The sequence below is a fragment of the Myotis yumanensis genome, unplaced genomic scaffold, assembly GCF_028538775.1.
Source record: "Myotis yumanensis isolate MYYU_CA2020_CCGP unplaced genomic scaffold, mMyoYum1.0.hap1 SCAF_18, whole genome shotgun sequence".
Taxonomy (NCBI): domain Eukaryota; kingdom Metazoa; phylum Chordata; class Mammalia; order Chiroptera; family Vespertilionidae; genus Myotis; species Myotis yumanensis.
Window position 1 is genome coordinate 37,171,882 of NW_027223769.1, and position 12,360 is coordinate 37,184,241.

The following is a 12,360-nucleotide window of genomic DNA, read 5'->3' on the forward strand; positions in this document are numbered from 1 at the left end:
GCGAGAGGGGAGGGGCCGGGCCCCTTGTCTCCGCGGCTCCTCGGCTCAGTCCGCCCGGGAGGAGGAGGAGGAGGAGCGGGCAGCCGCGCCGCCGTCCCAGCCTCGCCCGCCGCCCGCCCGCCCGGCGCACCTGAGCTCCCGCGCCGCCCCCGGCCCCGCGCCGCGCCCCACGGCCCCGCGCCCGGCCCGCGCGCAGCGCCGCCTCGGTGCCCGGCGGGGCTGGTCCCCCGGGCCGCCTCCCGCTCTCCCGCGGCTCGCGTGGCCGCGCCTTTGTGTGCGGCGGCCGCGGCTCCCGGGTCCCCGGACTCCGACCGCGGCGCCCCTCCGGCCCGGAGTCCCGCGCGCCGCCCCGGACCCCCCCGACCGGGCGCCCTCGACGGTGGATCCCGCCGCGTAGAGGAGGCGGGCACCCGCCCGGCGAGCCCCAGCTTCGGCCCCGGCCCGGGCCCGGCTCCGGCATGGATATGAGGTTCTACCCCGCGGCGGCTGGGGACCCCGCCGGCCTGGACTTCGCGCAGTGCCTGGGGTACTACGGCTACAGCAAGGTGACCGGGCCGGGCGGGGGCGGCGGGGCGGGGGCCACCTCCCCATCCCGGGCGCGCCCCGCACTTTCTTCCCTCTCCCTTCCCTCCCCTCCCCGCCCCACTCCTTTCCCTCCGCGCCCCCGTCCCTGTCCAACTCTCCTCTCCTCCTCGAGCCCCTTCCCGCCCCTACCTCCGCCTGGCCCCCTTTTTGTGCCTCTGCCGGCACCCCCTCTCCCTGCCCCTCTGCCCTCCACCTCTCCTTCCCCTGCTCCCCCCCCAGCCCCCCCGCAACCCCCAGCCCGCCGGCGCTCCTCGCCGCCCGAGGAGGCTGAGCGCAGCCCGAGCCTGAAGGCGGGGACTTGCGTGGGATTCTTTGTTGTTGTTATTAGTGAGCGCGGCCGCAGCCCCCCGGGGGGAGGGCGCAGGAGTTCCCGGTCTCGTGGTCGGAGGACCTCGCCGCCCCACTCGCAGCCCATCATCCCTCCCCCTGGGCCCCGGGAGCCGGACCCCGGCCGCTGGGGAAGGAAAGGAACAAACTTTTGAGCGAGCCAGGCCGGGGGAGGGGGCAGGGGTGGGACCCCTGCAGGTGGCTTTTGCTCCCCTCCGGTGGGGCGCTTTGGACCGCCCCTCTGCTGGCACTAGTGACTTCTCACCTCTAATATTTTTTGGGGGAGGGTCCGTTTTGCCTTTTGGGGAGAGCAGGGTGGGAGACCTGCACGCCACGCCCTGGGTCGTCCCCCCCCCCCCCCCCCCCGCCCCCTCAACCTCCTCCCCCTCCTCCCCCTCCCTCCGGGCGACTTGGAGGGCTGGGCGGTTCTGGCGGCGGAAGGTGGATCTCAGGAAGGTGGCCAGCGCAGCTCCGAGGGTGCGGGAGCCCCAGCCGCGCCCCCCCCCCCCCCCCCCCGGCCAGGGCACGCGGACTCGGGGTCCCTATCCTTCCCGAAGCCCGCAGGGCCGAGCCTTGGAGGAAACATCCCCCCGAGAGCGACATTCGGAGACAGCGCTGTGCCCCGCCGAATGGCTGGTGCCTTTTCAATGTGGTTTTTCTTTCTCCTTCCCCCGCCCCTGCGCCTCCCCCCTCCCCCCTTTTTCTTTCAAATCGTAGTTTGTTTGCGATCGCTGGGATCGTCGGAGGAGAGCGAGAGCCCGCCCCAGAAAGGTGCGCTGCGAGCCTCCGGAATAAATGGCAGGAGGAGGAGGGAGTGTGTGGAGAGCGAGGAGCTGGGTGCTGCGCCCCCGTGGCTGTTTGTTTATCCTCGTGCCCAACTCCGGTGCGGAAGTTTGTGCGGGGCTTCAGGGTCTTTCTTCCTGGCCCCCGTGTCCCCAGCGCCGGTGCCTGGCACAAGGGGGCCCTCCCGCGCCCCTAGAAGGCGGGACCTTATTCTAGCGGGTTTTAACCCTTCCCTGAGGGTGGGGGTTCATGCTCTCCAAATTTCCAGAGTGAGACCTTCAAGCAGAGAAAGAGAAACAAGGGGAGAGAGGAGGCCCTGCGGCCAGAGTTGAGGTTTCACCGTGCCTGTCCTCTGATCTTGGATTTACTCGGGTTATTAAGTGCTTTAAAAAGTCCCCAACGCGCGCTCAGGGAGGGACTCGGCGGCCTAATGAAGTCGGGAGCGGTTCTGAGGCTCCTGGGGGGTGCTGTTTGTCTCCTCGCAACCCAGCCTGCGTGTGTGCGAGCCCCGCGCGCCTGGGCAGGCGCTTATTTTTGGAAACCATTACGTTGCCTAATGTAACTACTTTTTTTCCGATTTAAGATCAGCAACACTCGAATGACACCAAAATAGAAACCCTTTGTATTCATCCAGTCACTGCAATGCAAATCTCTCTGTTCCCCCCCTGAGATCCCAGGGGCATTTCAAGGCACCCGGAGGACATTCTGGGTGTTTTGTGTGCGTGTCCCCCTTATTTATTTATTTTGTTGAGGAAGGCTGTTTTGAGTCCATTTAAACGCAGAACGTTTATTTCAGGGGGGTGTCTGGAGAGAGCTGGAAAACAGACATGATTTATTGAGGTGCACGCTTCACGTGGGGAGTGGGGGGGCCCGCTGGCTGATTATCCTGTTTTCTGAATGCAGCGATTGGCCTGAAATAACTCGGGCTGTTGGGAATTCAGCAGGCCGGTCGTCCTCAGTGGTGCTGTGGGTACCCAACTTGTGAAAGTTAGACACAGCGGTCGGTATTGGTAGAAATCAAAGTATACTTATTTTACGGGATGTTTGCACTTAACTCCTTGCAAATTAAAAAAAACCACACACACACACACACACACACACACACACTAATCTTTCAATGGAGCCACAAAACTCTGTTTGCCTACTGTTCATTTCAGGAGTGACAAACCCAATTTTATTCCCTGTAAATTTTTTTTTCTTTATGGGGAGAATGGAGGAGAAGAGGAAGTATTAAGGTTATGGGTTTAAACCAGCAAGTGCTAATGAAAGGTTTATAGCATTTGTTTCACAGCTCACGTGGCTGTCTGAAGGGGTGCTAGTGAGGATAGGTTTCTGTTGAAGATGTGAAAGCCAGCATACCAGACACACATTTGTTTTGTTTGAAAGTACTTCTACTCGTTCCTCTCTTGGAGACTTAACTCGGAGACATGTATTATCTTCCGGGATGGGAAATGATGGATTGGAAAGACAGCAGGTTTCTGCCCTTTCTTGTTTTAATGACCATCTGGGAAACTTTAAAAGCAATACCGAACCCTCCTGGGCTCCAGGCCGAAGGAGGGAAAAGTTAGGGCTTATCTTGAAATTTTATTTACACACCGTGAATAATAGGGTTTCATTCATCTCTCTCTTTAACACATGACCAGACTCCTGTGTAGAAATGATTTGCGTGTATATTATCTTTACATTCTGTGAGTATATATGGGTCCTTTTTAAATGTCAGCGCCCATGAAAGTGTGCTCTGTCTGTGGAGAATGGATGAAAGAGTGCTGAGGGTTCAAAAGTCCTAGCAAGTAGCAGAATAACTTCAAATAAAATATAGCCAGGATCATTAAAATCAGTTAATAATTCATGAACCAGCCACTGATGTATAAACTTAAAGTCATCTCTTTTTTTCTAAGGGCTAATTTCCATTTTATTTTCAAGTGGAGAAATCTGTTTGAACAGTTCTTTTTCTGATGTAGCCAACAAATTAAACACACACACACACACACAGTATATATATTTTACAAAAAGATCTTAAGTTACTCAAGTGACTTGGTGACCCATTATCCATATATCTAGAATTTTTCTTTTCCTGGGTTCAATCTTTTTTACCAGTAAGAAGGTCATGTACAACATACCAGTTGGCATGTAATTGTCGGAAGTCTGCCACCCCAAAATAAACTGTTGTATTTAACCGGGGTGTAAGGTGAAATTACACAGTGGGTTAATCATGAACTTGGACTAAACTCTAGTTACTGGCTTTTTCTGCATATTCTTGGGGTTCCCCCCTCTTTTTTCAAAATATGGCTATTAGCTTCTTACCCTCTGTAGACTGGCCCTGTGTTGCTTTTACCCATCAGTCCCAAACCGTGTTTTCTAATTATGGTGTGTGCTATTGATCACTCTGCTTAATTAAGACGTTCTGAGGTGAGTGCTCTCACTGTATCTCACTGAGCCTCTCTGTCTCGTTCAGCTCAACGGGTAAGAGGACCTGAAGGGTCATTTGTCATTTGTCTACCTTCTTGGAGGCTGTGGTTCAAATTGAGACCATACTGAGAAGGGGATTAGATCGAAACTCTTCTTAGGTTGATACCTGGTGAACTTGACACATGAGAACTAATGATTTCATTTCTAGGGTCTGGAGTATTGGGGGGTGTTGGGTCTTGAGAGCGAATGAGAGAGAGATTTCAATATTTTCCCATGTCAGGTCTTCAAAAAGAGATTGAAGCCACATTGTGAAAGAGAAATAAGATATTTCTAAGGACCTTAGACCAGGGGCCATAAGCTCAAATGTCTATGGGGACAGACAGTTACGCTCCATGAAGACAGGGTTAGGGGTCTAGGGATGACGCACCCTGTTTCCCGGGGTAGCCTGTCCAGCATTAGTAGATCGTTGCCATGCCAGCATTTGGGCCCAGTCCCGTCCACATTTTGTAATTATTTTTTTCAAGAGAGTGATAAGCTGGATTTTTATGGGCAATATTCTGATTTTAAAGGTTGCCAAGAAATGAACAAATCATTAAAACGGCGATGCGGGTCCCTCAACACGTGCTTGCGTCCTGCTGCTTTGCCACTTTGTCTTAAACAAACTCATAGGCAGATAAGGATTCAAAATCCTTTTTCGTGAGTCATTTATGGCTTATGTTCAACTCTGTGGACATTTCCACTCCCATGTCCTGCCCTGTGGACAGTTTAGTTAAGTGAGTGGAGGCAGTAGACTCTACCACTTCCAATGGAGTTCTAGTCTGATCACTTGGATTCTATCATGGGTTCATTTCCTGGTCTCAAGCCAACGGACTAGTTCTAGATCAGGGGTTGGCAAACTGCAGCCCACGGCCTGCTGCCCCTTCTTGTGTGGTCTGTGAGGTAGGAAGGGCTTTTCCATCTTTAAATGGTTGAAATAAGTCAAAAGAAGCATGGCGTTGTAGGACTGTGAAGATGACATGAAACTCACAATTGTGTCCATAAATAAAGTTTTATTGGGACACGGCCCCACACATTTGTTTCCGTGTTGCTTTCATGATGCAGGGGCGGAGTTGAGTCCTTGTGATGGAGGCTGTATGGCCTACAGAGCCTGAAACATTTACAGTTTGCCCGGCTGGTGTGGTTGACCCATGAACCAGGAGGTCACCGGTTCGATTCCAGGTCAGGGCACATTCCCCAGGTTTCGGGCTCAATTCCCAGTGTGGGGCATGCAGGAGGCAGACGATCAATGATTCTCTCTCATCATTGATACTCCTCTCCCCCTCTCTCCCTCTCTCCCTCTCCCCCTCTCCCTCTCTTCTCTCCCTCTCCCCCTCCCTCCCTGAAATCAATACAAAAATCAAAAACAAAACATTTACCGTTCGCCCCTTTCCAGGAAAAGTTTGCTGACTCCTGTTCTGGCTGATCAGAGCACTTGGTGAGCTTCCTTTGTTCCCAGCCTGGGCGGTAGAAAGAAAGTCTAGTTCACAAGATGGAATAACCGGAAAGATTTCCGTCCCTGAGAATGTTTCTCAAAAATGCTTCTAGAACAGTGGGTTCCCAGCCCTGGCTGTTCTTGAGCCCTGGCTGAGTGGGAGAAAGTTTCTTAAAAAGACTTAATGCGTGGCCTTTCCCCGGACCACTTCAGTTAGATTCTCGGGGACCCAGGTGGCAGCGGTTTGGAAAGCTGCCCGGGTGATTCCAATGGGCAGCCATGGTTGCCGAGCCTTGATTGAGGCTGAGGGTCCTGCTTGGGACTGGTCAGCCTCCAGGAGCCGAGAAGCGGGTCGAGGGGTTTGATTGCTGTGATGAGGAAGGTGGGCTCCCGGTTGGCACTCGGGGCCTTTCTCAGACCTTGGCAGGCTCCAAGCACTGGGGCTCGGGGCTCCCCTACATCGTCGAAGACATTAAAATGCACCCGCTCCTGCCTGTAATGTGATAGGATTCCCTATCTGAGTTGATGAGTTGCACTTTGTAGACATTTAATTAAGCGTCTGTTAATTTTAATTTTGTAGTTTGGGTGTGTGCTGTGTGGCCAATTAGTTGTTTGTTTCTTTCTTAAACTTTTAAATGTTTTATGTAGGCCCTTGAGAAACTCATAGGCCTAAGTGTCTTGTTTATAGTGACTAATGGGTTAAATAATCCTGCTGCCAGGAACTGGAGGCCCACAGACTCCCCATGTTGCCACCCGGGGCAGTCGAATGTTTACAAAAACGTGTGCGCAGTAGAGGCTGGCCTTCAGTTAGCCACAGCAGGTTCATTTTAGTCATTTTAGATGAAGCCAATGCATGTATGTGGCTACAACGTTCAGAGTGTGTGTAGGTATTTCAATTAGTCGCCTGTATATGAAAAAGACCTTTGCATAGAGATCTGTATCTCCAGCTTCTCTTTAGGAAAAACTCATACGTTTGGCAATATCGGACCCGTTCGCTCACATGGCACCGTCTGCTCAGTGCCCTCCAGGGCCCATGCTCTTCCTCCTTCACCGGGGTCCTCTCCACTCCCTGTTTCTCATTCTGGGTTCCTCTTGGGTCCCTGGAGGCTTCTAGCTTGAAAACTTTGGTTAAGGAGAGATGGAATGAAACGAACGACAAATGATGCTCCGACTTGGTGAAATGAGGCCACGGCCATGGGAGAAACACAGTCCACGTGTTCCTTACGGTATGCCAGTGAGCAGAGGCATGGAAAACAGTAATTTGTGATCCTGTTACAGAGCATTGTTTCTCAAACTTGAACATGCACAAGGATCGCCTGGAGAGCTTCCAATGGCAGGTGATGGACCTTAGCCTGGAGGAGACTGTAGGTAGATGTGGGGCGGGGTTCCCAGGCCATGCTGATGAACTGTGAGTGGCACGGCACAGGGGGCCTTCAGGGTAGGCAAGGAGTTTGTTCTTTGGAAGTCTTTCAGTTAGAATGCGTTGGGCTGCAGGTAACGACGTTCAACAAACAGTGGCATGAGTTCTAAGGAAATGTGTTGACTGACATGGAAGTCTTTAGGGAGGCAGTGTCGGGCTGTTTGGATGGTTCAGTCATGTTTTCAAGGAACCCCTTTGCTTTCTGTTCTGTCATTTTTGGGGTTTCAGCAGTCTCCTCAGGGTCACAGTTGGCTATTGTAGCTGAGGCATCACATCCTTATGTGATAGTATGCCAGCTGGGGAGCAAGGGAGTGGTAGGGGTAAGGGGGGACAGCAAAAGAGCAAGTTCTCTTCCTGTGAATCTCTTACCAAGAAGGGCAAGGTTTCTTGGAAACAGTTCCACTGGACTTTTGAAAAAAAATCTTATTGATCAGAAATGAATCACATGTTCACCCTAGGCCAGTGATGGTGAACCTATGACACGTGAACTCATTTTTTTGGTTGATTTTTCTTTGTTAAATGGCATTTAAATATATAAAGTAAATATCAAAAGTATAAGTCTTTGTTTTACTGGTTGCAAATATCAAAAAATTTCTATATGTGACACGGCACCAGAGTTAAGTTAGGGCTTTTCAAAATGCTGACACGCCCGAGCTCAGAAGGTTCGCCATCACTGCCCTAGGCCAATCACTGACAAAGAGGAAGGAGATGCAGTGATTGGCTTAGCCAGCGGTTCTCAACCTGTGGGTCTCGACCCCTTTGGGGGTCGAACGACCCTTTCACAGGGGTCGCCTAAAACCATCGAAAAACACATATATAATTACATATTGTTTTTGTGATTAATTACTATGCTTTCATTATGTTCAATTTGTAACAATGAAATTGGGGGTCACCACAACATGAGGAACTGTATTAAAGGGTTGCGGCATTAGGAAGGTTGAGAACCACTGGTCAGACCAATCCCATGTCACCTGGGGCTGGGCCCAGTGTCACATGAGCATAATTGATGTTCTGCTCTGTCAGCAAGGAAGAAGACTGTTGGGAAGAAAACTAACAGTGTCCTCTACTGAGCACATTTGAAGAATGTTGAGTGGGCCACTGGTGTGGTTGGAGTTGTACTTTGTGAACATGGATCTGACCTTTCGACTAGATTACTGTAGTCAGACAGGAGGTGATGGGGGGCTGGGGAGGCTGCCATGACCCCATTGAACTAAAGCTGTGGGAAGGATTGGAACTGAGGAGATGTGAATGTGGATGTGAAGTAGAGGGGAAGTCACTGAACAGAGCAGGTCTGGAACATAGGAAGAGAGGAGGAGGAGGCAGACATGACTGCATGTTTGCATGTGGGCCCTGGACCAATGGGAGGACCTTGAACAGAAGCAGGGAGATCAGAGGAGAAGCTGGTTTTGAAGGAAAGAAAGTGCTGATTTGGGATATTTTGGTGAGCTGTCCCCATCCAGATATCTAATAGGCACTTGGACCAGTGCGCTGGAACTCAGAGGTAAAGAGACGGAAATGGCGGGGCTCCTCCAAGAGGGAGGAGATGGGTTGCTAAGGACCTCTCCTCGGGCTTGCAGGTCGGTTGGTGTTTGTGAGTTCAACTTTCCAGTTAGAGAGGAAGTAACGTGTGGGACTCAGAAAAATTGGAAAGCCTACTGTCCCATTAGAAGAATGATATACAAAGGAGTGTGTGTGTGTGTGTGTGTGTGTTAGCATGATAATATATCCTTTCATAATAGTTATTTGGAAAGAAACATTCTCAATGGTTGCTATTCAGTGGGAATGTTGCATAATTTGCAATAACATAATTAAAGACCCTATCGGCCGTTTATGAATTAAAACTTTATGGGTTGTTTTCTGTTTATGTAAGAGGTGCAGTTTCTGATGGGATTTTGTGACATGTTCATGATGTCAAGTATTTGGAGAATCTGTTTTGCCTGTGGTCAATAAGGAAGGGCAGTTTTTGCTAAGTATGCTTATAAATTTAAAAAAAAGCTTGAAGTTGGAGTCAGCTCTTTCCCAAAACAAGAACACACTCACACACACACACACACACACACACACACACACACACACACTCCCTTGTTTAAAATATGATTTAGAAGCTTTTATTTAAGGTCTGCATGAGCTTCTGGCAGGTTTTATCTTCTCCCTTTGTAGTGGATCATTTTATTTTCTGTTTCCTAGGTTTGTAGCCTTAATCCCTTCCTGAGGGAGGCGCTGTTCCCTCAACATGTTCCATGCTTGTGTGAAACATACTGGCCACTGAAAAATGGCCCTTTTTGCATGTCTCACATTCTGACTTTAATCTTTTTTTTTTTTTTAACTGACTTTAATCTTAACTTGACTTTGTTTATAAAAGAATAATTTGAATGTCTCGATAATCCATTAGTTAAGCAAATTGGCCAGGATCAAGAAGTATTTGGATTTCACTCTAAATACATATTTAAATGATATAAATTCATTTTTTGGGGAGGAGATAGATTTCAAGCTGGGCCTTTCTTTTCCAAATGTTGCAAGTTGAATATGGCCTTTTCTACACTGACTGGATTGTTTATTTAGAAGAATTGTATTAGCTGTGGTAATGGGAATGAATTTTTTAATATTTTAAATTGATGCAGTGGAAGTCACTGTTCCATATTGAGAGATTTTCTCAGCAATTTCTACAGCTAACTTGTAACGAGCAAGGGATTTTGATTTACAGTAGAATAACCAACATTTTACACGTTCTTTTCCAAAGCTTCTACATATAGAAAGTAGAAGTCCCAAATGATGCCCTGCCTAGAAAACTTACATGAAATATATATATATATATATAATTGGTTGGAAGTTGATTTTTCTTGAAAACAAAAACAACATGAGCCAAATCTAGGAACACTGAGCACATAAAAAGCATACCCGGTAGCTCTGTTTTGCTACTCCTTTATGCCTACGTCTCGAATGAGAAACTCAACTCTTACTGGTTGGCTTACTTTAAAAATTCTAATAAAAATATTTACTGGGGAAGTGGTTAAAAGTTTGTTTATTAGTGAAAATCCTTTCGATTGCAAGTGGGGAAAAGTCCTCCCATGGAGTTAAGTAGTTAAGTAGAGAAGGGATTGTCGGTTTTGGTTCAGGTGTTGCTGGATCCAGAGTTTCCAGGGGTCCCCTCCAGACTTGCCTGGATTCGCTTTGCTTTCATCTGTTTGGCGTCTTTTTCCCCCCATCAGGCTCTCCTCGGGTGGCAGGCAGATGTCCCAAAGAAGCTCCAAGTCACAGCCCCTCCAAGAGGTAGAGATTCTCCTTCCCACTTGTTCTAGTACCTTCTCTGGACCCAGTTGCATGGGGATGGCAGTACCCCCTTCCATTCAAACTCTTTGATGACTTACTGTATGCCCAGCATCGGGAATGGTGCTGACACGTAAAAGCAAATATGATAAGGAGTGCCCTAGAGATGAACAAAACGATTGTTGAGAAGATCTGGTTGTTGTTTAATCCTTAGATTAACATATGTTGGGCCTACTATGCGCCAGACACTTCGATGCGGTGGGAATGTAGAGTTGAAGAGTCCCTTGTCATGTTCTGAAGGAGCTTGGCCTACAGCTGTAATGATCCCGGTTAGAAGTTTTTAAGCTTAAATTTTATTTTAAATTTCCTCCATCAATGTTTCATGTATCCATGGGTGACGGGAATGGAGCAGCAGAAGGCAAGGATGAGTCGATGGTGGTTCTTGCCCAGGCAGGAGTGAGAGAAGAACAGAGGTGGAGGGGAAAAAAAGTGAAGGAGATAATTGAAGTGACGGCTCTTACTCCAAGTGTTCAGGCTGGTGAAGAAATGCTCAAGGAAGTGGTGACTTTGATAAGTGACTTAAATGAGGTGGATGTTCATCCCACTTCCCCCTAACGAAGTGGAGAGGTTAATTAGTCTCGGCTGGTATGGTGGCTTTGTAGACATCTGGGAGCCAAGCTACCTCCAGCTTTCATATACCCCTTGTGCTCATGGTTCAAGGTAGATCACCATCCACCATCCATGTCAAGGTTTCCAGTAGCTCTCACATGACATTGGCATCTTTTTCAATGGCTAAAAATGTGACACATGGCCACATCTATGACGACAAGCTATCCAGGAAATGTAGTCTGTACTGTGGCTGGCCATGTACCCAGTGACGCACTCAGTTACTGTGGAAGGAAGGGGGGAGTGGGTAGATGGGGACAACAATAATTTATAGCAGGTGTGTGGGAGTGAGTGATGGGTTTGTTCTTTTCTGTATAAACTATAGTCTTATATTTTGATAAACTTCATTCAATATTTTAGTCCTCATTTGTTTCGTGGAGGGTCCTCCTTTGGTGATACACTGATATCTTTTCAGTTCTTTCTTCAGTTTGGGGGTTTTATCTGGGACATCTCAAAATACCCAATGGCTTATATTCTTCATAGGAACTGAAGTCCTGTCCTAATTTTAACTGATTATACCTGCATTGTAGGCCCACATTTCTCTTCTTTGCAGAATACCTCTTGAATTTTTATGCTACCATTTCTCAAGTCAAAGTTTTGAGCACTTGTCAACAGTTTCCAGAGTAGTTTTCTGTTAACACTGATGGCTTTCCTTATTGATCCAACCCACTTACCTCTCACTCGTCATATCCCTGCAACCACCGAGTCTTCTTCCCCAGGAACCAGCAGTCCTTTATGTTCTTTCGCCTCATTTACTCCACGGTCCCCTTTGGTTCACCTTTGACTCTTCATGCAGGCTCAGCTACAAAGCCATACCCCCCCCCCCCCCCCCCCCCGCCCCCGTGCCTCCTAGCCTCCTCAGAAGCGGGTTTTGTGCCATCCTTCAAGTCAGTCTCATTGCTCAACTTTAGGGTAATTGAAAACTGTGTCCACTTTCCTTACTAAAAATTAATGCTGCTGGATTATACCTGGGCCCTTTGCTGCACAATCCATGTATTTATCTGTTTATTCTCTCGGACCTTTCCCATATTGGGTAGTCCACGTCTTCTCCAGGCTTCCAAGTCTGGGTCAAACCAGCTGGACTCTCATTCTTATAAGCAAACTCTGATCTCTCACTTAATGAGGAATGTTGATATTATCCTATATAATAAAAGGCTAATATGCAAATTGTCCCTTCGACTGGGAGTTTGGGAGTTCCACCAGGGGGCGGGGCCGGCTGGTCAACTGCCTGCAGTCCTTCTCCCCAGCTGGACCCGCCCCCAATAGGCCCCTTCCTCCCCCCTCCCTGCTCCCTCCATCGGGGCAGGCCAGCTGGACCCCACCTGTGCACGAATTCATGCACCAGGCCTCTAGTCTGATATAAATTGCTCATTTGTCATCCTCACTTGCCTAGGGTCCGATTCTCTCTTTTCCTAGACCCAGGTAGAGAGAC

At 49.1% G+C, this 12,360-nt stretch overlaps 1 protein-coding gene across 1 annotated transcript in view; it reads left to right on the forward strand.

The window, feature by feature from the left end:
* Positions 1-233: 233 nt before the first annotated feature.
* TOX3 (TOX high mobility group box family member 3) overlaps positions 234-12,360 on the forward strand; it is a 102,554-nt gene continuing 90,427 nt past the window's right edge. The window contains exon 1 of the mRNA XM_070398327.1: positions 234-545. Within this exon, the coding sequence (XP_070254428.1) occupies positions 459-545 (87 nt within the window). The 5' untranslated portion in view covers positions 234-458. The remainder of the gene's footprint in view (positions 546-12,360) is intronic.